This window comes from Schistocerca nitens, chromosome 5 (assembly GCF_023898315.1).
Source record: "Schistocerca nitens isolate TAMUIC-IGC-003100 chromosome 5, iqSchNite1.1, whole genome shotgun sequence".
NCBI lineage: Eukaryota > Metazoa > Arthropoda > Insecta > Orthoptera > Acrididae > Schistocerca > Schistocerca nitens.
In genome coordinates this window covers 775,607,831-775,635,360 of record NC_064618.1, presented here as the reverse complement: position 1 = coordinate 775,635,360, position 27,530 = coordinate 775,607,831, and the positions used below count along the sequence as shown (strand labels likewise).

At 40.2% G+C, this 27,530-nt stretch overlaps 1 protein-coding gene across 1 annotated transcript in view; it reads right to left on the bottom strand.

Annotated features, from left to right (window-relative positions):
* LOC126259570 (nephrin-like) overlaps positions 1 to 27,530 on the bottom strand; it is a 1,073,586-nt gene that overhangs the window by 401,238 nt on the left and 644,818 nt on the right. The window contains exon 4 of the mRNA XM_049956477.1: positions 12,166 to 12,280. Within this exon, the coding sequence (XP_049812434.1) occupies positions 12,166 to 12,280 (115 nt within the window). The remainder of the gene's footprint in view (positions 1 to 12,165; positions 12,281 to 27,530) is intronic.

Genomic DNA, 27,530 nt, shown 5'->3' with positions numbered 1-27,530 from the left:
GCCATTGTAGTGACCTCGATACGTTATTCCGTCTGGCACTTGTTCGAGAAAAGTAGCGAATATTGTACTGTTTTCTTGAACAGAGAACCTTCGATACGTAGCGTTACAAAAACGGACTATTCGCCGAATAGGAAGCTAGTTTACATTCAGAAGCAGAAATATTACGACTCAAGAGAGAATAGGTAAAATGTCTTAGTTGTAACAAGTGCAAGTGTGAAGATTAGTCAAGAGTGAGAGTGATCAATTGACTGTGAAGTATTGGTAATAGAAATTCACAGTAATTTCTCAGTAAGAAATTGATGCGAGACTTATAACAATATTTTTACTAATAACGTAACAGTAGTTTCGCATACCAAACTCGTAATACGTTATAACAACGGCTGCCAAAGCCAATATTCTCCCTCGAGCTCTGTAATTGCGAGTTTCTTATCACTCTGTTTACACTTAGTGACGTTATGAGCATAAAATTTACAGTCAGCAAAAGCTTGGACGTCGCGATGGCTAAAACAAAATTAGATTCGACGCTCAAGTAGTACGACGGCATGAGAGCTAATGTCTTACCCACTTTTCTCGTATGGTTGAAGAGGGGAAGGCAGTTATGGAAGAGTTAGACGTGGAGATGAATGTTCCTTTTCTTACGGGGAGACAGAGACAGAGGGAAAACTGCGATCATAATGGTGATGCTATGACATATTGGAAAAGAACTGTTCTTATTCCAACACTGGACTATGTTACCGCTGTTTCATGTAATTACCTTACCTTCTGATGAAGTCACCCTTAGAGGTGACGAAACCTGATCAAGGTATATAGAAAATCTGTGCAACCGGTTGGCAGATTTTTACATATTTTTCATAGTTGAAATGATTATTTTTTTCTTTGTGTACAATGACGTTATTTCTAGACCTCAGAGATGATACTTACTACCCCTAAACTTTATTATCTAATTTTCTTCTTGGTTTGCTTTACTTCTCGCTGCATGTGCAGATTGAATAACACAGCGAAAAAAAAATGGCTCTGAGCACTATGCGACTGAGGTCATCAGTCGCCTAGAACTTAGAACTAATTAAACCTAACTAACCTAAAGACATCACACACATCCATGCCCGAGGCAGGATTCGAACCTGCGACCGTAGCGGTCGCTCGGTTCCAGACTGTAGCGCCTAGAACCGCACGGTCACTCCGGCCGGCACAGCGAAAAAGATGGAACTCATTTTCACTCTCCTCTCAGCCACTACATCCCAATCTCGTCCTTGGGATTTCACAACTACCGTCTGCTACAGCTTGTAGGTAATGTTTCGCTTCTTGTGTTGAGTCCCTTATGTACTCATAATTTTAAGAAGTGTATTTCATTCAGCAGTGTCAAAAGCTTTCTCTGAACCTACAATGATTGTGGGTTTACCTTTCTGGAGCTTATAATCTAAGGGAGATCAGGCCATCATTTTTGTGTCACGGGTACATATTACACTGAGGTAACAAAATACACTGGGTAGTGACATGCACTTACATATATATGGCGTTAGTATTGCCTACAGAAGGACTAAAAGGGCAGTCCTCTGGCTGGCAGTCGTTTGTACTCATGTTATCAATGTAAAGGTATGAGACGTGCTAGTCACACGACCGGAATTAACAGACGTTGAATGCGTAATGGTAGTTGAAACTAGACACATGGGACATTCCATTTCGGAAATCGTTAGGGAATTAAATATTCCGAGATCGACGATGTTAAGAGTGTGCAGGGAGTCCCAAATTTCAGGCATTTTCCCCCACCACAGACAAAGCAGTAGCCGACGGTCTTTACTTCACGACCGAGAGCAGCTGCGTTTGGGTAGAGTTTTTATTGTCAACAGACAAGCAACACTGGTGCACCAACCGCATGAATCAATGTGCGACGTTGATGGGCTATGGCAGCAGACGACCGACTCGAGTGTGTTTGCTAACAACACAACATCATCTACAACGCCTCTCCTGGGCTCGAAACCATATCGATTGGCCCCTAGGAGACTGGAAAACCTGGGCCTGCTCCAATGAGGACTCGTTTCAGTTGGTAAGAGCTGAGGGTACGGTTAGTGTGTGGAGCAGACCACACGAAGCCGTGGACCCAAGTTATCGACAAGGCACTGCCAAAGCCTGTGGTCGCTCCATAGTGGTGTGGGCTGTGTTCACATGGAATGGTCTGAGACTTCTGGTCCAGCTGAACCGACTACTGATTCGAAACGGTTACGTTCAGCTACATGGACACTATTTGAAGCCATTCAAGGACTTCGCGCCTCCAGACAACGGTGGATGACAGTGCGCCATGTCACCAGGCCACAATTGTTCGTGGTTGGTTTGAATAACATTCTGGACATTCGAACGACGGGTTTGATCAGCCAGATTGTTCGACATGACGTCTATCGAAATTTTATGGGATACAAGCCTGAGGTCAGCTCGTGCAGAAAATCCAGCACAGGCAACAATTTTCCAATTATGGACAGCTGTAGAGGCGGCATGGCTCAGATTTTCTTCAGGGCACTTCCAACGACTTTTTGAGTCAATGTCATCACGAGTAGCAGCGCTATGTTGGGCAAAAGGAGCTCCGACACTGTATTAGGAGGTATCGTAAGCCTTTTGTCACCGCAGTGTACTTACCATGTGGTATAGATTCGTCATGACTGGGTCTTGCAAGAATCTTAATACTTCTGAAAAAATGTACTTCATGTACCTTGACTTGATTTAGATATTTACGTGATTTGTAGAACTTTCCTCACAGCATGGCACCTACCATCACATCTTCTACTTCTCCTTCCCTTTACGTAACACTGTGTGCAAGTTTCCTTCCTTAATGTAGGTCTAAATATTCCTTCGCCCTTTCGACTTTCATTCCTCTGCGCGAACTGGCGTGCTATCTGAGTTTTTGATGAACATTCAGTTATCTCACTTTTCTCCAATGATAATTATGTTGATGGAAAAGCTACAAAATAATACGACAAGTACATCCATAATTTATTGTACCATTGCTATTACGAACGCTACAAAATACGTGGAAGTCACAGATTGTGTGTGTTGACTGTTTTCTATAATTTCGCATTTCGATTAATGCATCACCGACAGATTAATATGAAAAAATTCTTGAGGGACCAAATATAAATTCGTTGTCTACAATAGTATGTAACTGGCCACTAAAAACAAACGGGAAATATATCAAATTGCAATGTGGAAACATATCAAAATTTGGGTGAACACATCATACATAGGTAAGGAGTGATCTATATTATCCATAAGACAATGAGAAACTGAATCACTACGTCATGTACGGCGTCCCGGAAGACAACTAGGCCACTGGGAGGCAGTAATAGCGAGCATTAATACTTCAGACTGAGATGTTGTTGTTGTTGTGGTCTTCAGTCCTGAGACTGGTTTGATGCAGCTCTCCATGCTATCCTATCCTGTGCAAGTTTCTTCTTCTCCTAGTACCTACTGCAACCTACATCCTTCTGAATCTGCATAGTGTATTCATCTCTTGGTCTCCCTCTATGATTTTTAGCCTCCACGCTGCCCTCCAATACTAAATTTGTGATCCCTTGATGCCTCAGATCATGTCCTACCAACCGGTCCCCTCTTCTCGTCAAGTTGTGCCACAAACTCCTCTTCTCCTCAGTTCTATTCAATACCTCCTCATTAGTTATGTGATCTACCCTTCTAATCTTCAGCATTCTTCTGTAGCACCACATTTCGAAAATTTCTATTCTCGTCCTGTCCAAACTATTTATCGTCCATGTTTCACTTCCATACATGGCTACTCCATACAAATACTTTCAGAAACGAGTTCCTGACACTTAAATCTATACTCGATGTTAACAAATTTCTCTTTTTCAGAAACACTTTCCTTGCCATTGCCAGTCTACATTTTATATCTTCTCTACTTGGACCATCATCAGTTATTTTGCTCCCCAAATAGCACAACTCCTTTACTACTTTAAGTGTCTCATTTCCTAATCTAATTCCATTCCGTTCAACTGCTCTTCCAAGTCCTTTGCTGTCTCTGACAGAATTACAATGTCATCGGTGAACCTCAAAGTTTTTATTTCTTCTCCATGTATTTCAATACCTATTCCGAATTTTTCTTTTGTTTCCTTTACTGCTTGCTCAATATACAGATTGAATAACATTGGGAAGAGGCTACAAACCTGTCTCACTCACTTCCCAACCATTGCTTCCCTTTCACGTCCATCGACTCTTATAACTGCCATCTGGTTTCTGTAAAAATTGTAAATAGCATTTCGCTCCCTTTATTTTACCCCTGCCACCTTTAGAATTTGGAAGAGAGCATTCCAGTCAACATTGTCAAAAGCTTTCTCTAAGTCTACAAATGCTAGAAACGTAGGTTTGCCTTTCCTTAATCTTTCTTCGAAGATAAGTCGTAAGGTCTGTATTGCCTCACGTGTTCCAATATTTCTACGGAATCCAAACTGATCTGCCCCAATGTCGGCTTCTACCAGTTTTTCCATTCGTCTGTAAAGATTCGTGTTAGCATTTTGCAGTTGTGACTTATTAAACTGATAGTTCGGTATTTGTCACATCTGTCAACGCCTGCTTTCTTTAGGATTGGAATTATTATATTCTTCTTGAAGTCTGAGGGTACTTCGCTTGTCTCATACATCTTCCTCACCAGATGGTGGAATTTTGCCAGGACTGGATCTCTCAAGGCCGTCAGTAGTTCTAATGGAATGTTGTCTACTCCCGGGGCCTTGTTTCGGCTCAGGTCTCTCAGTGCTCTGTCAGACTCTTCACGCAATATCGTCTCTCCCATTTCATCTTCATCTACATTCTCTTCCATTTTTATAATATTGTCCTCAAGTACGCCCTTGTATAGACCCTCTATATACTCCTTCCATCTTTCTGCTTTCCCTTCTTTGGTTAGAACTGGGTTTCCATCTGAGCTCTTGATATTCATACAAGTGGTTCTCTTTTCTCCAAAGGTCTCATTAATTTTCCTGTAGGCAGTATCTATTTTACCCCTAGTGAGATAAGCCTCTACATCCTTACATTTGTCCTCTAGACATCACTGCTTAGCCATTTTGCACTTCCTGTCGATCTCATTTTTGAGACGTTTGTATTCCTTTTTGCCTGCTTCATTTACTGCATTTTTATATTTTCTCCTTTCATCAGTTAAATTCAATATTTCTTCTGTTACCCAAGGATTTCTACTAGCCCTCGTCTTTTTACCTACTTGATCCTCTGCTGCTTTCCCTACTTGACCCTCAGAGCTTTCCATTCTTCTTCTACTGTACTTCTTTCCCCCACAGCTGTCAATTGTTCCCTTATGCTCCCCCTAAAACTCTGTACAACCCCTGGTTTAGTCAGTTTATCCAGGTCCCATCTCCTTAAATTCCCACCTTTTTGTAGTTTCTTCAATTTTAATCTGCAGTAAATAAGCAATAGATTGTGATCAGACGTCACATCTGTCCTTCAAAATGTCTTACAATTTAAAACCTGGTTCCTAAATCTCTGTCTTACCATTATATAATCTGTCTGATACCTTTTAGTATCTCCGGCATCCTTCCATGTATACAACCTTCTTTTATGATTCTTGAACCAAGTATTAGCTATGATTAAGTTATTCTCTGTGCAAAATTCTATCAGGCGGCTTCCTCTTTCATTTCTTAGCCCCAATCCATATTCACCTACTATGTTTCCTTTTCTCCCTTTCCCTACACTCGAATTCCAGTCACACATGACTAATAAATATTCGTCCCCATTCACTATCTGAATAATATCTTTTATCTCATCATACATTTCATCAATTTCTTCATCATCTGCAGAGCTAGTTGGCATATAAACTTGTACTACTGTAGTAGGCGTGGGCTTCGTGTCTATCTTGGCCACAATAATGCGTTCACTATGCTGTTTGCAGTAGCTTAACCGCACGCCTATTTTTTTATTCATTATTAAACCTACTCCTGCATTACCCCTATTTGATTTTGTATTTATAACCCTGTATTCACCTGACCAAAAGTCTTGTTCCTCCTGCAATCTAACTTCACTACTTCCCACTATATCTAACTTTAACCTATCGATTTCCCTTTTTAAAATTTCTAACCTACCTGCTCGATTAAGGGCTCTGACATTCCACGCTCCCATCCGTAGAACGCCAGTTTCCGTTCTCCTGATAACAACGTCCTCCTGCGTAGTCCCCGCCCGGAGATCCGAATGGGGGACTATTTCACCTTCGGAATATTTTACCCCATGAAGACGCCATCATCATTTAACCATACAGTAAAGCTGCATGTCCTCGGGAAAAATTACGGCTGTAGTTTCCCCTTCTTTTCAGCCGTTCGTAGTACCAGCACAGCAAGGCTGTTTTGGTTATTGTTACAAGGCCAGATCAGTCAATCACCCAGACTGTTGCCCCTGCAACTACTGAAAAGGCTGCTGCCCCTCTTCAGGAACCACATGTTTGTCTGGCCTCTCAACAGATACCCCTCCGTTGCGGTTGCACCTACGGTACGGCCATCTGTGTCGCTGAGGCTGGCAAGCCTCCCCACCAACGGCAAGGTCCATGGTTCATGGGGGGATACTGTACTTAAAATCCCTTGAAAATGACGACCTGAAGTAATGTATTTACTTATTTTTATTTATTTATTTTTATTTTATGGCCTACATTGAACCACTTTAGTCAGTATTATAAATTAGGATCTTCTGCTTTTTGTTGGTCTAATACTGTTTCATTGTTTCAGATCGAGCCCTCCTCTCCTCAACTGAAATCACCCTCCCCGTTCTCTATTAATTTTTATTGGCACTGTGATATATTTGTCCTGAAGTATGTTGAGTGCGTATGTCTTGCCTTTCAAATCGTCCATTGTAATCTGGAATTAAAAAATAAATATAGACCTATCAAAAAGTATAAAGTAACAACTGTATTAGGCATAAAATCAGATCTGATGTTGTATGGGAAGGAAACCAATACAGGAATGCGAGGTAAAGGTGGAAGCGACCAATCCGTTGGTCGGGTCGAATAATAAACATTTTCTTACAAAACACTAATTATTAAAATAGTTGAATTAAGAAATACATTAAACGATTTTGTTAAAACATCAGTCATAGAAAATATTTTTTTACGTGGTTAACCAAGTAATAAGGAAGTTGACAAATGACAGAAATTAAGTAAACCTAAAGATAGTACCATATGTGAATATGCAGGCATGGATCACGTGAAGATAATGGTGGAACGAATAGTAAAATTTCTGAAATATTAAATATTATTCTGGTGTCAGTTGCAAGGTTTTCCGATGGAACTGAACGAAGAATATATCACTGCATAGGATGTTGATTAAGTTGTTCAGCTTAAAAACTACTGGTGTTGAATTTATGAAGGAAAAATAAGTGACAGAAACGAAAACTAGAATATCTGGAATCGATTGAATACCTAGCATTTTAAGTGGACTTGACTGCGCCCATTGCAAGATGAAAAACAACTTCTTTCTGATTTGATGCGATGTATTCATAAAGGAAAGTCGCGTTGTAGAATGTGCAAATTCTGACATAAGTAGTACAGTTTCCTAAGCTCGTTCACCTTACAAAAAAAAAAAAAAAAAAAAAAAAAAATGTTTGTAGTTTGAATAACTAAATTTAGCGGTGAAATAATTACAAGATTATTTTTCTAAGCGCACTGACGACAACGCTAATCTCACATCTGTTTTCTAGCTGTATTCGTGACGGCTTCCCGTTTCGGTTGAAGGCGGCCCTGCGCAAGTGCAGATTTGTCTGACAGCTGCACCGTAATTCCTGTTTTACAGACAAAATCTTTTACGTTAAAACTGCGCACTGAGTCTACATTCTCTCCCTCTGATGCAGTTTTGCACGTCTTTATAAAGACGTTGCAAAGGTGCTACAATATTTCGATAGATTTGTGTGTGAAAGATATTTTTCCCATTATGATATTAAATTGGTCACATTTATATGGCGGCAACCTGAGTGCGAAAATTCGAGAAAAATTGTCTCGACTACTCCGTATACCGCAAGTTTGTACCAGGTAACAGTTATGATATGTCTTCAGTGTACCAAAAGTGATTAAATAATACTGTACACCAGTTTCGTTTGTTAACACGGAGTAAAGAAATATGAAATATGAAACCAATTCGTTCGCAGTGGACTAGATCGGTATCTAAATACGACACATTCCTAGTTTACACTCTTCCTCCTCCTCTTACAGACAGCGTTCTGTGGCAATGGGTGAAGTGTGCAGTAAGACTCAGCATTATGGCACACGAGCCAGGATAAGAGCCGAATTCTAGGGCTCCCCTGCTATCAAGGGCCCACACACGATCGAAAAATGGAAGCGACCCGTTGCATGGTCATGCATCACTTCATAGGTAGTACGCGTATGGGCAAATTGCAGTAATCAGCCAGTGATCAACGATCGCATGAAAATCCCAGTCTATATGATGAACCGCATGTGTTGTGTGGGGATGTGGCTGCCTGTTTTCTAGTTACTAAGCGATGTTACGCAGTTTTGTTTCGTTTCACTTTGCGTCGATTGTGTAACAGTGGTACAATTTGCAGTTATTGATGGACAGTGAACCAGACTGACAAGTGAAGTTGGGGCTGCAGTTGCTATCTACAGTAAGAAGTAATACAAAATAAAACTTCCTGTTTTGAAGTGATTAGCATTTTTAAGATTGTGCCGTAACCGTAGAATTGATGGAAACCTCATTGTACTAGTTTCGATACATTGGACTGCATCTGATGATTTTGAGTTATTCATGAAGCAAGAACGCCCATTATCAATGTTTTACCTTATAAAGAGAAAGACGTACCGTAATATTAAGTAGTCATTTTAAATTAAAAATTCAGGGCAAAACTATTATGCAGGTGTACTCAAGTCCCTTTCCTTTCATTTAATTTAACTCTCCCTCACTTAATTTATAACAAGAGTATTGTAACCAGCAGTGTTGCTATTGACAAGACAGTTGTTAAAATGATTGAACTGTCAACTGTTGCGCTCTGCTTTTATGCGTGTATGAACTAACATAGTATTCGCATGTGGGGTGGATTAAAATCGTTGGTTTACTGGTGAAACCACGTACGTGCTGGCTTACACATTTTCAGGACTCTACTTTGATGTGAATAAACCTTGAACTGTGTCGTATCAATCACTCAACTAAAGCTCTTTCTCGGGTGTCACGAACTAGGACATTGTATAGACAAGTATTGTACATATATTCGTCAGTACAACGAATATGAAACTATGCGCACACTGGAGCTGCAGTCTCACAACATCAGATTCGCGATGGAAACTTCGACAGAACAGCAGTCATCATTTGCCACAGATATATAACGAATCGAAATTACTCAATATCGAGTAGCACAGAACACAAGATCGTCGAATACCAGCGTCGCGCTTCATTATCGCCACACTGTCTCGGAATCTCGTAACGAGATGAGGTGTTGGCAAAGACGATATTTTTTTGAAAAATACTGCTGGCTAAAGTCAGTCTCAGTTGCAACTGTACTGTAGTATCTGTTTTCTCTTTAAAACAAAACGTTGTTCCCGTCGGATTAACACAACATTATCGTTTCAGCCGTACCGATATATAAATGTAGTGACTGAACCGCATCCCCCTAAAAATAGTTCTACTGTTGCGTTAAATAATAATCACATATGCTCCAGTTCACTCAGTGCATTAACTATTTTTCGCAGATTCTGATTCGTGATGTAGGAAATAAATATTTCTCTGAAGTGACCGTATTTGCGAACTGCAGTTATACGACGTGTGAGTGAACCTATCATAAATGTTCCTTGTTCTGAGAGATGGAGAACCGCAGTCTGCATGGTATTCGAATCTGACAGCTGGTGTCCACATGTGTGGGACTCTCGTGATTAAATATTACGCGAGTTGCGTTGGTTGGGCGCATCGAGAAACCGAGCGAATAACTGGGTGCATGCACGTTTGCTATTCACCATTGCGGGCATTCAAATAAAGATGAAATTAAGTGGTGTGATGGTGGTGGCCCTCAACTACTTGCCCACAGACTCAGAGATGAAATATTAAAAGTTTTGGCTGGTTTTGTTATCTAGGGGCTGGAATACGTAGTTGCCGCATTGCAAGCCAAATACTGCTGAGTCTACAGTATACAATACGAACAGACACATGAATCGAATGGTCGAAGGTTCCTATCACTCGGCAACTGCGAATTTTGAACGTACATAGACATTTATAAATGAAAGATTGCAATTAAATAAATTCTGCAGGTACTATTTTAACCACTTTAATTGATGAGTGCGATAGCAGAACTACCTTTAAGAATGCTCGTTATTACTGTAAAACATTTATTGGTGTCGATGGTCCAGCAATTAAATAAAATATAAGTTGAATAACGGGAAACAATAGATTCCTACTTGAAGTAATTGGTTATGAACAACAACATAGCAATCGAGATATTCACTTCCAAACGCCTACATCGTCTTCACTGCAGAAGCCACAGGAGTCATACTAGAGCCCAAGTCGGCACTAAGAAATATTTTTATCTCCCGCTACCACTCGCAAAACCACTCCAATCTCCAAGTCTCTCCCGCGACTCTGCGTCCCTCGCGCTGTACTGTCCAGGACTCTCTCGTGTCCTCTCCCGTACTATCCAGAACTCCCCTGTCCTCTCTCGAAACGTTCCTCCCTCCCCCACTTCCATACAGTCACTCCACATGTCCTTATTGGATCGACCGCTGTGATTGACTAGAGTGCTCCCGCCCTGTCTCCAAGCCAACGCACACTCACAAGCATAATGAAACGCATTCGAAATACTGGATTTACATTTAAATAACTTGAAATTAAATAAATGTTCCTACTGCTGGAACATAAACACGCTCTATCACACATTATTAAATACATAAACAAATTAAATAAACGTATATCAAAGGAATAGAACAGAAGTAAGCCAGTAGCCTAATGTCTCCTTGCTTTCTAAACAACAGTAAATAATTGACTAATTTCTTCCTGAATAATATATATCTGATATAAACGAGGACATAGATGAATAAATATATTTATAAGCATGCTGCTACCGTTTATTCGTGTAACTGTGAAGTACTTATGGCCTGACGGGATTAATAGTAACCGGCCACTTTGACCTCCAATAACTCATGTTCTATTCAAGTTACATACCTGTAATTAATATCAATTTAGGTTTATACTAATAGCTTTGTAAAGCCACGTCGATCGACAAAATCGGACGAACCGTTTAGAGTTTGGAAATTTGTTGCTAGGTGTTACTTGTATAGTTTACAGTCAGATATTAAACTTTAAACTAATAAAGATATTGAAAATCTGGTTACACCATGAGAATCGTCATGAAATAATGGTAAAGTACATTTTTGTTTTTAAGGTATCATGATTCCTCCGGCTATTATTAATTTCTACATGAGCTGTGTAATGTCTGCCATCATGGTTCCCCAAAGTCCGCCATCTTTGGCACTCCGCGGCATGCAAATCCCCTTCATCGACACAAAGCCCATTCCACGACACAGCATTAACATGGAATTGGTTCAAATGGTTCAAATGGTTCTGAGCACTATGCGACTTAACTTCTGAGGCCATCAATCGCCTAGAACTTAGAAGTAATTAAACCTAACCAACCTAGGGACATCACACACATCCATACCCGAGGCAGGATTCGAACCTGCGACCGTAGCGGTCGCTCGGCTCCAGACTGTAGCGCCTAGAACCGCACGGCCACTCCGGCCGGCTAACAATGAATTCCCAGCCACGTGGTCGGCCTAGACCACGCGCTGAGGCTACCCCTCTTGCACCACGCAGTCGCTCATGAGTCTTGAATGGCCAGCGCGGCCACGCCAACTCCGAACTTAGAATATTTTCAGGACGCCACAACTCGCCCATTACCTCACACCATCTTTAGAACTAAATACTTCTGGCAATTATATTTAATGCCAGAGAAAGATATTAATTTGGTTTTTTTGATCCTGGTTTTTGCAAGTTTGAGAAAAGGTACCGTGCGCACCTCAGAAAATCACTTGTGGAACTACTCACTCTCGACAAACCCCATGTAATAATGAGATTAGGTGACCATTTGATTACACGGTCATTCATCCTATTTAATTTAGGTGCTAATAGTAAAAATAAACAGAAATGAGTGTAAGATCATAGTGCACTAAATATCTCACAATGATACCACTTACCGCCATAGACGTCACAATAGAGAAATGGGCTGTCTCCCTCGGTGTATGGTCCGACTACCGATGTTCGATTGTTTCCCGCCTCATCCTGAATCACCAGATGCGTTGGCGGTTCTGGAACAGAAGTAGGAGACATAAGCATGCAAGCGATAAAGTGCATCTTCTTTCATTCACGATAAACGCATCTCCCACAGTTACACAAAAATTAATCTTTAATAAAAATTTGTATGAGGATTTTTGGACATCACAAGTGATGAAAAGGTATTTTCTTCTTCATAGTGTAGTTGAATGTATATAACAATTACCCTGTTTGAAAGACTGAAAGCATACATTAGTTTTACTGGCAGTTCACATTGGTCTCATACATTATGTTGTTTTTGTTGTTGGTGGTGGTGGTTGTGGTGATGGTAGTGATAGTGATGATAGTGATATTCTGGTCTTCACACCAAAGACTGGTTTGATACAGCATTCAGTGCTAGTCTTTACTGAGCAAACGTCTTCACCCTTGCATAGCAATTACAATTCACAACCACTCGAACCTGCTTGCTGTAGTAAAAACCCTCCGCAACCCCCCCCCCCCCCCCCATTCCCGCCCCTTCCAACTTTACTATTACTTGATACCTCACGGTGTGTCCTTTGCGCTGATACCTTTTTTTACTCAGTGGTCCACAGCGCTCTTTTTTTCTCAATTTGATTTAATATCTCTTCATTAGTTACTTGTTTTACCCATCAAATCTTCGACATTGTTCTGTAGCACCATAATTCAAAAGTTTCTATTCTCATTCTTCTATACCACTTACCGTACACGTTTTCTTACATGCAGGGTGTACCGGGTACAGGTATGTATGTGGTACCTTAGTATTTATAAACATCAGGGTTTTCGGTTAATTTTCTCTGTATAGAATAGTCCGCTCATAAACGCGTCACTGCCTGTACGAGCTGATATCTTCTGCATGGCTGTAACTGCACCGTCAAGTGGGCTACAGGTGTGAGTAAAGACTAACCGTTTTGGGTGCACTTCCACAAATCACCACTTGACTTGCTTCCCAGGGGAAATCCTTCGATTAATGGATTGTTCTTGCCATATGTACTTGAAGTACTAATCAACTAAAAAATATACTGCTTCTAATAGCTATAATTGTTAGTTTGCAAATTAAGTAAATACGATGTAATGTTGTTCAGTACACCGTCATCAGTCACCAACAGAAATATCTGCATTTATCCCTGTTACATTCTTTATAATATAAAATTCCACACATTTCCGGAAAACACTTAGTAGAATTAGATGTTTTCAAGTCTCTTATCCAGAAAGCCTTTGCTTGCTGTTGCCAGTCTGCATTTCGTATCTTCTCTGCTTTCTCTAATATCAATTACCCTGCTTCCGAAAGACCAAACCTTTTCTACAATATTCAGTTTCTTGATTCCTAATCAGATTCCGTCACTGTAATCGTGATTTAACTTCATTACTCACCACTTTACTACTCTCCATTAACCGTGATTTACATGTACTGATGTGCACATTATATCCTCTTCTCAGTTCACTATCCAACCATTTCAGGTTACGTTCCAAGTCTTTTGCAGTCTCTGACAGAATAATAGTGACATCGTCTGTTCGATATATTTTTTTATTTCTTCTCCTTGTACTCTATGCATCTTTCGATATTTGTCTGTGGTTTCCTTCACTGATTGTTCAGTAAACATATAGATTTTCAAGAGTGTTTTCCAGTCAGAATTGTCATAAGATTTCTCTGGACACACAAAGCTATAAATATTTCCTTTCTACAATTTCTCTTCTATGATAAATCGTAGGGGCAGTATCGCTTCGCGTGGTCCTACCTTGGTCATTTTCTACCAGTCTCACATCATTTGAAAAGAGGCAAAATCGTGACTAGTCAGACCACACAACTCGCCTCCAGTCATACGTTGAACTGATTCAGCGTCGTATGCCTAGTTAAATGCACGTAGTATTACAGTGTGTTGCGCTGTGAGCAGTTGCCTTTTGCGAGTTGCTCCCGATTCCCAGTACCTACCGCACACAGTTATCTTCCCATATTTGGCTTGGAAACAGGTACGTATGCTCTTGGACTCACTAACGAAACAAATTCTTGTCATGTTTCAAACCTACTAACACTGACACGCGCTACAGTCTTTGCCTGTTACGATCTGGTTACGACCAAAGTTCTTATGCCGTGATACATGACTGCGAATGGTACCCTATTATTTACAGCTACGTTGGACAGTCCACGTTGACATCCCAACAAATCCAGCAACTTCATTCAGGAAGACAGGAAGAGTTATGATGCACACAGACACGGAAGCTTCTTTCTCCCATTCTTTTCAGATCCATTTTACTTTGTAGATGACATACAATCGACGGGCATAACCACACTACTTCACTGCTGTGACTTACGTCTATGAAGGGGGTACAAGATCTCCTCGTACCATTTCAACACCCTCAACAACTTTCTAAATTGATCCGTCAGTTCACCTGTGGAATGGGTAACACAGTTCTGTGAGTTGATTTGGAACCTAATTCTAATGCCAGGTAGTAAGAGGAGTGCATACTTGAGAATCTGTTGGCGCTAGCGCAGCTAAAGGCAGTCACGTAACTCGTCTAGCATTGCCCGTTTTCAATGGGCGTATGAGGCACTGATAAGGTCAAACAGGCGGATGTTGCAGGCTGTAGCGCGTACGTTTTCATAATTCACACCATGTAGAAATTTTACTACTTGTGCTGTATTTCATTGTACCACAACAGTAGAGATTTAGCAGAACAAGTGTCTACATAAGTTTCCGTTTGATCTAGGAAGGAACAGGAGGCAAAGTGTTTTGGGAACATAAAGGAGAGAGATATACCCGCAGCTGCTGGCACTGTTCTCTGGCTACTTTAGATGCTCATTCAGAGACATATGCAGATTGTTTTTAGTGTACATGTTACTGAAATGTTTACTTTATTATGACGCATTTTTCGCTTAATTGGTCACATTCATAATTCAAGTATGCTTGTCCATTTCTTTTATTTATCGAGGTATATCGCTATTTTTTCAAATACCGTTTATATTCTCGCCCATTTTCTGTAGTTTTACTTTCTGCTGTCTCCCTTCACTAACTAACATAAAATAATTGTTAATGCAAGAAACCAAGAACTGGAGTCACATTATATCAGAGTCTTATGACATAGCATATACGAAATCACATAAACGACTTGCACTAGGATCCTGCAATAAACACCGCTGACGTTCAAATGTATCCTAGTTTTAATTTGTCAGTGTTAATTGGTATTGCTCCATTTAAAAAAGTGTGTTTGTACAAAAAATACACTTTCTGTTATTACAATCACTTTATTGGCTGAGTTCGAGTCCCTGACCACTAATCCGGTTTGAGAAAACAGCACATCAACAGCACTTTTCATTTCCGCGATATTTTCAGAGTCAGTTTTAGGTGGTTCAGTCTGTGCATCTGATCAAATACCCTAAGTTCAGGCCAACACGATGGTTTACTTCCAGTTCTTGAGATGAAGTGCAGTGTTAACTATTAACAGCATTAACAGCAACTATCCATCTAGAAAGTTTTTATATGCTAACTGACATTAGTCTCATTTATAAAGTTTGTGAATTCTGAATTGACACTTTCTGTTTCGTAATATTAGTAGGTAGGTGATGTAAGAACATACTATTAGCAATTGATAAATTTATCAGCTTGTATAGTAGTAGTCTATGAAACTTCTTCGTTCATAACGTTTCGCCCTGAGCAGTACTTTATATTTTCACTGTTACCGTTGAGTATTGCCGACTGACAGGTTTTACATCGGAGGAACACATAAATATCGTGGAAAGGGGTTTTCATGTCACCCTCTGGCGCCTGACCCTGAGTTGGTTCATTGGAACAAGGAGCATGTATGAAGGTTTACAATGCAACTCTGGATGAAACGTTAGGAATGGAAAAGTTTCACGCACCACGAGCTTACAACCTGGAATACTCACCAGTAGCTAAGACAATCGACCGTTAAAGCCTTTATTGTAACATTAGCAAACAACTTCTTATAAATAAATCAATAAAAATGACGTACTCTATCTGAGATGCAATGCGGTAGGTTTCACTAATTTACTTGGTGAGAGAATTTCTATACTTAAAATATCCTCTAACTGGAGTCTGCTCCTTTAGTTTCTGTATTTCCCATAAAACAGCTGTTACATAGCTTGTTTTATGTTCAGTGAAGCCATCGAGTTTTACTTGCGTTGATTTAACTACGAATAAAAATTGACGTGAATAACACAACAAAACTCAAAGTAGCAAGAAGGCACAACTAAGACGCTGATAAGGCAGTTTAAAACGATAAGGGTAATTTATACCTGTAACGCAATACTTGCAACTATTTGAATACGGATTTTTACAGAATTTTAAAAGAAACACACAGGAATGCAGAAACATGTTTCGTTGAGCGATTAAAACATGACTTTTATTTCCCACAAGGTCCAAAATAAATGGTATGGTTAGTTACGATGTCCCAAACATTTGATGTGGAAACTTGCTGACACTAATATTGTCACATGAAACTTCCTGACAGATTAAAACTGTGTGCCGGAGTTCGAGTGTCGGTCCGGCACACAGTTTTAATTCACCAGGAAGTTTCATATCAGCGCACACTCCGCTGTAGAGTGAAGATTTCATTCTAATAGTCTCACATATTTGTAAAGGCGGGACCAACAAGTGGGATTCTTAGTGCAGTAGTATTCGACCAGCCGGAGCATGTGATATTCCAGTGTCTTCGGAGAGTGCTGCAGTGCTCCATGGAAAGATAATGATATAGTTGGAAAGTAGAACACTGGAAGAAGTAAGTACTGTGAAGATATCACCATTCGATTTCAGCAGGAAAACTTTCTGGATGAAATCGTTTTGGACATATACAAAAGCAATTTGGAAGAACAAAGAAAGATGAAAACAATACTTATTGTAATGTATAAAATGATTGCGTATGGTAACATTCCTATAAATAAACACTGTAAGCTACGAATAAACATCTGCACCTCTTGAACAAAGAAAGAGAGGTGATTCAGTAAATACTGAGCAATCCAATCGACCAACAATTCGTTTGAGTGGAAAGGAGTACCGGTGTCCGGGGACGTAACACACTGATTTCGAAATAGCAGAAACGGTACGAGAATGACACAGTAGTTCATTACAGACCCCACCATCTCTGTGCCCCTCCCAGAAACATAACCATAAATGTATCATCTGGGGCCTAACAACAAAAGAGGATGAGTGTCATAAAATGTGATCAATAAAGCAAACACACGTGGTTCACTACAGTAATTATAGAAAAGATGAAATTACGGCTACCTGGGAAGACAAAGAATCGTCATATAATTCATTACAAAATATTGCTGGCCTCGGCCACAACTTCGTGGAAGCTAAAATAGGGCAGCCCTCCATTTACAGAAGAAATGATTGATCATGGGACGAAAGTGGAAACATTTGTTGTATTGACAATAGTTTATAAATGATCATCAGCTGCTTTACTATCTATACCATATCATTGTTATTCTTGCTCGGTTTCTTTTTTTTTTTAAGTATCCATCCACCTTTCGTTAGGCCATTCTCTCTGTCTAGTCTTACCTCGCAGAATCAGTATGTCACCCTTTCTCTTGGCTATGTACGTCATATGCACTTCAATTTCATTTTCCTGTTCTAAAAGTTTTTTCCTTGTTTTTTTTTTAATAATCCCCAATATTCAGCTATTCTCAGAGCAACTGTCACCTTGTGAAAGTCCAAGTGTCGTCATTATGAGCTAGAACTGCTATTACTCACTGTAAATGTTCGTACTCAGACATAAGAGAACCTTAGTTTTGGAAGCCCTATTCACAAAAGACCTCCAAGCCAGGAAGGAAAGCTCATCAACTGGTTCTCTTCATGGTTAATGTGTATTGTTTTCCACTTAGCTGTATTCATGTCTATAATTTTTATTATGGTTGGTTCTAATGTGTACTTTGGAAGTTTCTTTATGAAATTCTCTTAGTCGTTTTTAAGGGTTTAACCGTACAATATCGTCAACAAAAAATAATGTTCATTTCGATATGTCCCATTAACACGTATTTCTTCTTCGTGTCCCCAATTTAAGCATTTCAAAACTTTATAGCTGCCGAGAATAAGTTTGGTGAAGTGGACACTCATTGTCTGAGAGTTCTCTTTCAATCCTGAGATTCTCATTTACCTGATGTAGCTGTAGCTTGACATATAGATATATTTTTATCAGTGAAACCTTAGTTTTTAAATATGGAACTATATTTACTTTACCTTTACGTCACTTAGCTTTTTGTGGAAGAGAAAGTTAGCAGACAAAACTCAACCATCCGAGCCGCCAATTCAGGAAGTGGGTGGTCAGTAACATTTAAAGGATAAAGGTCGAGCGAGCGACATTTAAATCGTTCCGCCGCCTCTCCCCAAATTAAGTAGTTCAGAACTGGCTTCACCACTTAAGGTCACCACAGGTACAGTTTTCCAGCGCTTGACTTCGTAGCATTTATCCTAAAAGGAGAGAGTGACAGGCCGCGGTTCGCTAATGATACAGAAACGTTCAAGTGCCTTGAAGTATAACTACACACAGCTGCAGGTAGCAATGAATGGAATATTAGTTCATTTTCGTTGATGGGTTTTGGAAAGATTTCAGAGTCATTTTCAGAGTAGGTCTGTAGAATATAGTACATTCACACGCAGAGCTTGATACTGGGCGTCGGTGGCCCACTGAGTAATTGAGGTAGCAAACACATTAAAATTTCGAGCCTGAAATGGTTCGAAAGCTAGTTCATGGAAGAAATGCAATATTTGTTAAGAGACTTTTCGCAGCTTCACTAAAGTAATTTCGCCCTTGTATGTCTTCCTTATTCGATTTTTGATACTAATACCAAATGTTTGCGTTTTACCTTTCTCCGGAGATCTTTGTTTGATATTTATGCACTTTCATGAAATTTTCGACGCCTTAGGAGGACAATATGAAACGAAGAATTTTATTATCAGCTGACGACTTACGCACCACTGACGTCTGTCAGGCATGACTGATATTATGAATGGCAAGTTGAGAACTTCTTAGAAAATGAAATATAGATACAACTTGCTAAATGTTCTTATCCTGACATCTGAGTCTCACGAGATGTTTGATGATGATGTTTGATTTGTGGGGCGATAAGTTGCACGGTCATCAGCGCCCGTACAATAGCCCACTTTTTACACAGTCCAATTTTTTTGCGCATTCCAATCTAGCCACAGTCACGAATGACAACGAAAATGATGATGATGAAATGATGGGGACAATACAAGCACCCAGTCCCCAGGCAGAGAAAATCCCCAACCCGGCCGGGAATCGAACCCGGGACCCCGTAATCCAGGGGCAGCAACGCTATCCACTACAGCACGAGCTGCGGACAACTTCACGAGAGTATATCCTTAACCGCATTAATATCGGGAATTACTGAACGTCAAGTACAGGGTGTTTCAAAAATGACCGGTATATTTGAAACGGCAATAAAAACTAAACGAGCAGCGATAGAAATACACCGTTTGTTGCAATATGCTTGGGACAACAGTACATTTTCAGGCAGACAAACTTAGTTACAATTTTCAACAACAGATGGCGCTGCGGTCTGGGAAACTCTATAGTACGATATTTTCCACATATCCACCATGCGTAGCAATAATATGGCGTAGTCTCTGAATGAAATTACCCGAAACCTTTGACAACGTGTCTGGCGGAATGGCTTCACATGCAGATGAGATGTACTGCTTCAGCTGTTCAATTGTTTCTGGATTCTGGCGGTACACCTGGTCTTTCAAGTGTCCCCACAGAAAGAAGTCACAGGGGTTCATGTCTGGCGAATAGGGAGGCCAATCCACGCCGCCTCCTGTATGTTTCGGATAGCCCAAAGCAATCACAGGATCATCGAAATATTCATTCAGGAAATTAAAGACGTCGGCCGTGCGATGTGGCCGGGCACCATCTTGCATAAACCACGAGGTGTTCGCAGTGTCGTCTAAGGCAGTTTGTACCGCCACAAATTCACGAAGAATGTCTAGATAGCGTGATGCAGTAATCGTTTCGGATCTGAAAAAATGGGCCAATGATTCCTTTGGAAGACGTGGCGGCCCAGACCAGTACTTTTTGAGGATGCAGGGACGATGGTACTGCAACATGGGGCTTTTCGGTTCCCCATATGCGCCAGTTCTGTTTATTGACGAAGCCGTCCAGGTAAATATAAGCTTCGTCAGTAAACCAAATGCTGCCCACATGCATATCGCCGTCATCAATCCTGTGCACTATATCGTTAGCGAATGTCTCTCGTGCAGCAATGGTAGCGGCGCTGAGGGATTGCCGCGTTTGAATTTTGTATGGATAGAGGTGTAAACTCTGGCGCATGAGACGATACGTGGACGTTGGCGTCATTTGGACCGCAGCTGCAACACGGCGAACGGAAACCCGAGGCCGCTGTTGGATCACCTGCTGCACTAGCTGCGCGTTGCCCTCTGTGGTTGCCGTACGCGGTCGCCCTACCCTTCCAGCACGTTCATTCGTCACGTTCCCAGTCCGTTGAAATTTTTCAAACAGATCCTTTATTGTATCGCTTTTCGGTCCTTTGGTTACATTAAACCTCCGTTGAAAACTTCGTCTTGTTGCAACAACACTGTGTTCTAAGCGGTGGAATTCCAAGACCAGAAAAATCCTCTGTTCTAAGGAATAAACCATGTTGTCTACAGCACACTTGCACGTTGTGAACAGCACACGCTTACAGCAGAAAGACGACGTACAGAATGGCGCACCCACAGACTGCGTTGTCTTCTAAATCTTTCACATCACTTGCAGCGCCATCTGTTGTTGAAAATTGTAACTACTGTAATTTCGAAAGTTTGTCCGCCTGAAAATGTACTGTTGTCCCAAGCATATTGCAACAAACGGTGTATTTCTATCGCTGCTCGTTTAGTTTTTATTGCCGTTTCAAATATACCTATCATTTTTGAAACACCCTGTACTTTTCATTGCAGTTCCACTAAGTAAGCATTAAATGTTTAAAATTTTCTCCAACTCATGGCCAGTATTGTGCAGCAGTCAGTAATGTACGATGAAGAAACAAACACTCTTAGTTGCAGGACTGTTGTTATTATATATTTACCAATGGCGCGTTTCGCCTGATTCAGTCAGCTTCTAATTGCCCTGCACAAAAAAGATACATATTGTTAGGAGTGGAATGAACCCATGGTGCAAAATTGGAGTTACTAGCATGAAATGTGACACAGCTTACTGATAATAGATGGGGTTAGCTACATGGGTAACGAAAACTATACATTTGTTCTATGTTGCATGGTCCCATTTTGCAAAATTGGAGTTACTCGCAAGATATTGTGATATAACTTACTAACGTTACACAGAGTCAGGTTCATGGGATGCCGAGGGTATAAAACATCCCCGTAAATAATATTTATCTTCAAATATTCGGAAACAATGTGTGGTGTCCTACAGATAAATAAAAGAGAATGTAGCCGAAGTGATTGAGGTTTACTGCAATTTTAAGTTTTTCAGTTTCTCGATATCCTTATATCTATACCACTAATTACCTCTTAGGTCCTTTTTCACGATTGTCATTACCATTTAAAAGTCCTTTCTGCGTTTTCACGCCTCTCAAGTACAACATATAATTTAATTTATTGCTTTTTATCTCGTTATTTTGGCTCGCATCTATAATAATAGATTACCCACAGTTGTTAATACGATTCGTTTAATATCAGTTTCATAGATCACTTGCAATAACTCTCGTGTTTTACTGTTTAATTATTGCCTAAAATTGGCAATTATACGATGCTTCATAGGTCGCAGCTCACTGGCGCCAACTGTTGTGAGCTACGGACACTTGACGCAGGCTTACGAGTGTTCCCGTGAGTCTGCTAGAGGCTTTACTTACTACCAATGTGAGGTCCTCCATAGTGGAAAAAATATAATAAGTATATTTCTGAAGTACCAAAAAATTCTCCTGCGAAAGGATGTGTGGGTCGGAGTGCTAGTTGGGGCGTATACGACCCGGGACAACCGGGAGATCCGGGAAAAACCCGGCAATTTTTTCATCCGGGAGAAAACCGGGAAAAACCCGGGAATTTGTTAGAATTCCGGGAAGTTTTCATTGTTTTTGTTTTCAGTTAAATTTTTGTAATTTTGGCTGGCAAGAAACGATACTCCAACAAACGATATTACTGTATTCCGCCATTTCAGAATAATACTGCAATAATAAAACATGAACGAGAGAAAAAACGAAAATAAAATTTAAATTGCAAAGGAAATGCGCAATATACAACAACAAAACACAGTGCTCATACAAGCGTCTGCCAACAGCAAAATGTGCCAAAGGCTATAGGAAGACAATGCAATGTTCCGTAACAACAAATTGCCTCCGATGAGCGTGACGTCACAACTGTTTACATTAGATTCGTTTTAGCAGTTACGAGAGGAATCATCCGCAGTTGAGTAGTTCCTTCTCCCGCTTCTGGCTACAGAAATGTGGCTGTTGACTGTGTAAGCAGTCGCAGCAAGCAGCTAGATGGCTACCGGGGAAAATTTCACTGGAGCGCCCAAGCTGCCAGATTCTTGCATGCGCAGCAGGCCCAGTTCTAGGAGGGGGGTGGGGGGCAAATTCATACTATTGAGGGATAAACCTTGTTTCACAAAGCGAGTAGCACCCAGCGAACGTTAGTCTATCGATTATTCATATGACTTTGAAACGCAACCCCGTCGATTTTTGAGCACATTCTAAGTTGATTTCTGAATGAATCGTAAGTTGATTTGTGAATTCGGCATAGTGTACATGATGTCCCCTCCAGGGGAATCCTCCTCGCATGTAGAAACAAACCTTCCTACAGACAAAAGGGGCTATACGAGCTGAGCGGAGTAAGGCCGAACGGATGAATGCCAACCGCTGTCTCACTGTGTGGTTGATTTGGTTTGCGAATGATGAGCGTTGTTATAATTACTAGCTAAATCCATAGATTCAGACTACAGAAGTGGAAATAAACGAGTAACTCGTAAGAAAGATTACGTATTACCTTCTCGGTGTACCTAAGAAAGTGGAATTGAGACAAAAAATTTTTGGCCAGATCCCTATACTAGTAAGGGCTAGTTGTACAGTCCCCGGCAAGCAGCCGCTTTAAATTCTATTCTGGAAGAAGTGCGGAAAACGCGTTGTACGAACATGTAGCAACGCCTAACCGGAGAATAATCGCGGGATAACTAAACCGGTGATTCTGGCAGAGTTAGTGGAGTTAACCTGCGAATAAGCTTTGACATTGGCAGGAATAGTTACAGAATTAGTGATAACAAGACTGTTTTTTAGAACGAGGAAGGAGAAGAAACGGGGACATCACATAAATTATGGAACAATATGACGATTCCAAGTTTGTATAAAAATATCGTACTACTACTTTTCGATCTCATACTTGAGAAACTGGAGCGTATGAATGAAGTGTGAAACTATTTCCCAACGTAAAGCTTTTTGCTTGTAGTAGGCCCAATAGGCATTTGATAATGGTACTTTGTGAACTTTATTCTGTCGTTACAAAGAAGACCGTTTCTGCCAAAACAGTCTCGATTATTTGGTGTGTATTACAATTGTTGCAGTATTAGAAAGTCCTATTTTGTTTTATCTAGCAGAGAGTGACAAAATAGGCGTAATGAGATCGGGAAACCACACCAGTCTTGGGTCCTATCTGCATTAACAGCTTTTTCAGTGTTAGACAACGACATTTCGACCTTTCATGTGGTAAAACATTTGACGAAATTTCATGAGGTAATAGATTCTTTCGCAGGAAAGCACGCCATGTAAAGCTGTAGCAAGATTAGAGAAAAAAATTCTAGGAGCTAAGGATTGAAGAATTGTGTATTGTCTTGCTTGTCTCATGTCTTTACTGGGTATATGTATCCTATATGTAATTTTATGTCACACAAAGCAGCAAGTTGTTAGCTGACAGGCTAACAAAGAGTGCAAATTTCCTGAAGAGTTCTTTTTTTTAAAAAAAAAAAAAGAAAAAGATGTAAAACCGGCCAATTGTAAGCAGGAGAGGCACCACAGGACATTTTAATATCCACTGACCGGAATATGGTTTGATGGCATCCATTACAAAATATACATGTTTCAATTCCTCAGAGCCCTTTGGCACACAAACGACCAAATAACATGTCTTACATTTCCTTGAACACACGTTTTCTGCATCAGACTCTTAAGAAAGATGTGCGCTAAGAAATGAACATATTTTTTAAAATTCGTTTGTTTTTTAATTTTTGACGTCCTATCTTAAACGCTCGAGGGAGTGGCGGGCTGTTGCACCGGTTCGGAAATATCGTAGATCTGGGGCTGATGCGCAGACCAGTCTGAGTTACAGTGGGGTAGTGGGTAGTCTCCACGTGACCCGTGTTTACATTTAGTGATTTTGCTGTTTCCTCTTCGTTTACTGCTCTCACGTCAAATGAAAACAAAACAGATTTCTGATTTCCACCTTTCTGACGGTCAAGCATTAGTTGCCTTGCAGAACAATGAAGTTAGTTTTGTCGGTTTTCCAAAGAAAGTTTCTTTTTAATTCCACACACTGTTCACTGCATTTCAAGTGCACGTTTTCAACTTCTAGCACGTATGGCATTATGCCATAATAAAGAACCAAACATGATATAACACAGTACCTGTACTCCAAGAAAATTTACATCCCGAAAACCACATTGAAAAGCTTAATAACAGGTCGTGGCCTACGTAACTGGGAATATGGATATACAAATGTGCACTTTGAATGTGCACATTTTAGTATGGGTCTCGAAATTCCGATGCTCTGGGAGTATTCTCCGATGTCTTGTTTCTTCTATGACATTATGTACGACCTTTTAATGTTTTACACGTACGAACATACGGGCTCCTTGTGACATCGTAGCTGCGCAAGTGCGGTTGACGCCTGTCATCTGTCGCTCTCTGGCAACTGCAGAAACGAACCTATTTCTAACAGGTCGCGGGAAAATGTTCCCAATGGTGGTTTTAAAAGCGTTACCATCAAAGTAACATTCTGGCAGTTACACCGAAACTATGTGCGATAATGTACCATGAATTTCTTAAATCACAGAGCGTTTCACTCTCATTTAAAAATCAGCTCTTCGATGACGAGCCACTTAGATGAATTTCGAGCTCGGAAGATCAGAAATTTATGTCGTTATTAAGAATTTTACTGGCACATTTGTGTGATATATCTTAAATTGTAATACGCGCATAAAAGACCAACACTGTATGTGAAAGCTTAGCTTCTCTTGCAGCGTATTAATCTTACAGACCAATATTAGATGTGAAAGATTTGCGTTTCGTGTAGCAACACTATGTATATTAATTTAAACCACTAACTTTTTCTGTTCGTGCGTTCGCGCTACTTAACACTGATGTTGCTATTGGCTGACTACATCACGTGTCCTAAGCTCTGAGTATCCGCTGTCATCGGCTGGCGAGATCACGTGACAAGAGCTATGACTGGCTTACAAAAGCGCATCGCAATCTCGATTTCAATGCTCTGGAAAATAACATGCGGTGTTTGGTGGAATTCGAATTTACACTTCCGTAATACGAAAATATGCAGCGTACATGTTGCTGCACAACAAAGATCTTTCCAAAATGCGGTTTTTCCCAGTGTTTAGTTTTATAAAGCGCCAGGAAATTCTACTCCCGTGTATAAAACCATAATCATTCAGAGAGAAAAGATACTGTCAGTTAACAGGGAAAAAGTATGTTTTCACCCGGGAGAAAGTGTATTTTTAACCGGGAAATCCGGGAGAAATCCGGGAATTTTTTTTCCTTGTCCACGTATACACCCTAAGCAGTAGAGGCGACCCGTAATCTGGGAAATACAAAGCGAAACCATAGTTAGTAAACAATGTATGAACGTGAATCTTCTTCAAGTGTCATATTTTGAGCACTTGCTACACAAACCTTAGGGAAACGTCAATACCGTATGTGGGCTCTACGCCCGTGTAATAATCAACATAGAGCATAGAATACAGAGCTACACTATTATATAGAATCTAAAAATTCTTCATTATGCTCAAAATGAGACGAACATAATGTTCTGGAACAAATGAAAATTACCAAGCCCGCAGGAAAACGGATAGGCAAGTTTTAAACCATCAGCTACGTGGAAGGAATCAAGTATATTTTGACACTATGAGGTCGTTGTTTAATATATGTCACTAAACTTGGGATGCTACGCTACTTCTCTGAGCTACCTTGAGTCTGGAAAAAAACGTTGATTTTGTTTTAAATTGTAATTTAAAGCTTCCGTGTTTTTCGTATAGGTATATTATTGGGTATGTGGTACCATACATTTGTCCTACATTACAGTCATTAAATTTACACCAGAATCTGGAAACTGATTGTTCTTACTTTCTCCATGACTTACTAAACTGGTGCCCAAGCTTTTAGGTACAAAATATGCTACAACAATATTAGCTGCCAAAAGTTTTCTTCCAGTCCTCTCAAATACCTAACTATGATATGGAAACCTCATTCCTTGTTCCGGCCGCTGTTATTCGTATTATTTTATACAACTTATCAACCATAGATGCATATCAACTATACTTTGCGAGAATATACCTAATTATACGCAGTTCCCTATCGTATGCCTCACACTTAAAGTGTATCACTGTTCAATCTGCCGGGGAGGGACCTATAGGCAGCAAGTCTGTACTTATATTGATAGCTAGAAGCCACATGCAGGATCTCGTCTAAAGTGGATTTCTTTTTATACGTCAAGTTCTATTATATTGTCGTTTAACGCGATCTTCCAACCTAAGTTCGCTAAAGTCCTGTTAGTCTGACATGAAACTTAACAGCATGGAGTGCATTCACTTTTTTATGCAAATTGTCGCATTCTTCTTCACTACACTCGCAGAGCACAAATACTTCAACTATATGACGTTTCAAGCATATAACCTTAATAATTTCATTGTTGCCCTTCTTTAAAAAAATTAAACACAAAACGTGTCTTCAAAACGCGACATAAAAATTTACCTAAAATGCATGCTATAGGTGAACCGTACCTAAACCCTGTTTCTTCCTACACATTTAATCACCAAATCCAAAATAACTGAAACAGAAAACCAGTGTTAAAATACTAGTAATCGCCTTAATTTTATCAGGTTACCTACCGCTGAATTTACTGGGATTTTCAGAAGATAGGTCACTGACTTCATATGTAGGGAAATTTAGAATATCGGAAGTTGTCATGTGAGTACCTACTGGGGTACTGACGTTCTAACAATTATCCATTAGGTCTTCCAAGTTTTTAATCATTCTGGGCTCTCTAAAACAGTAGT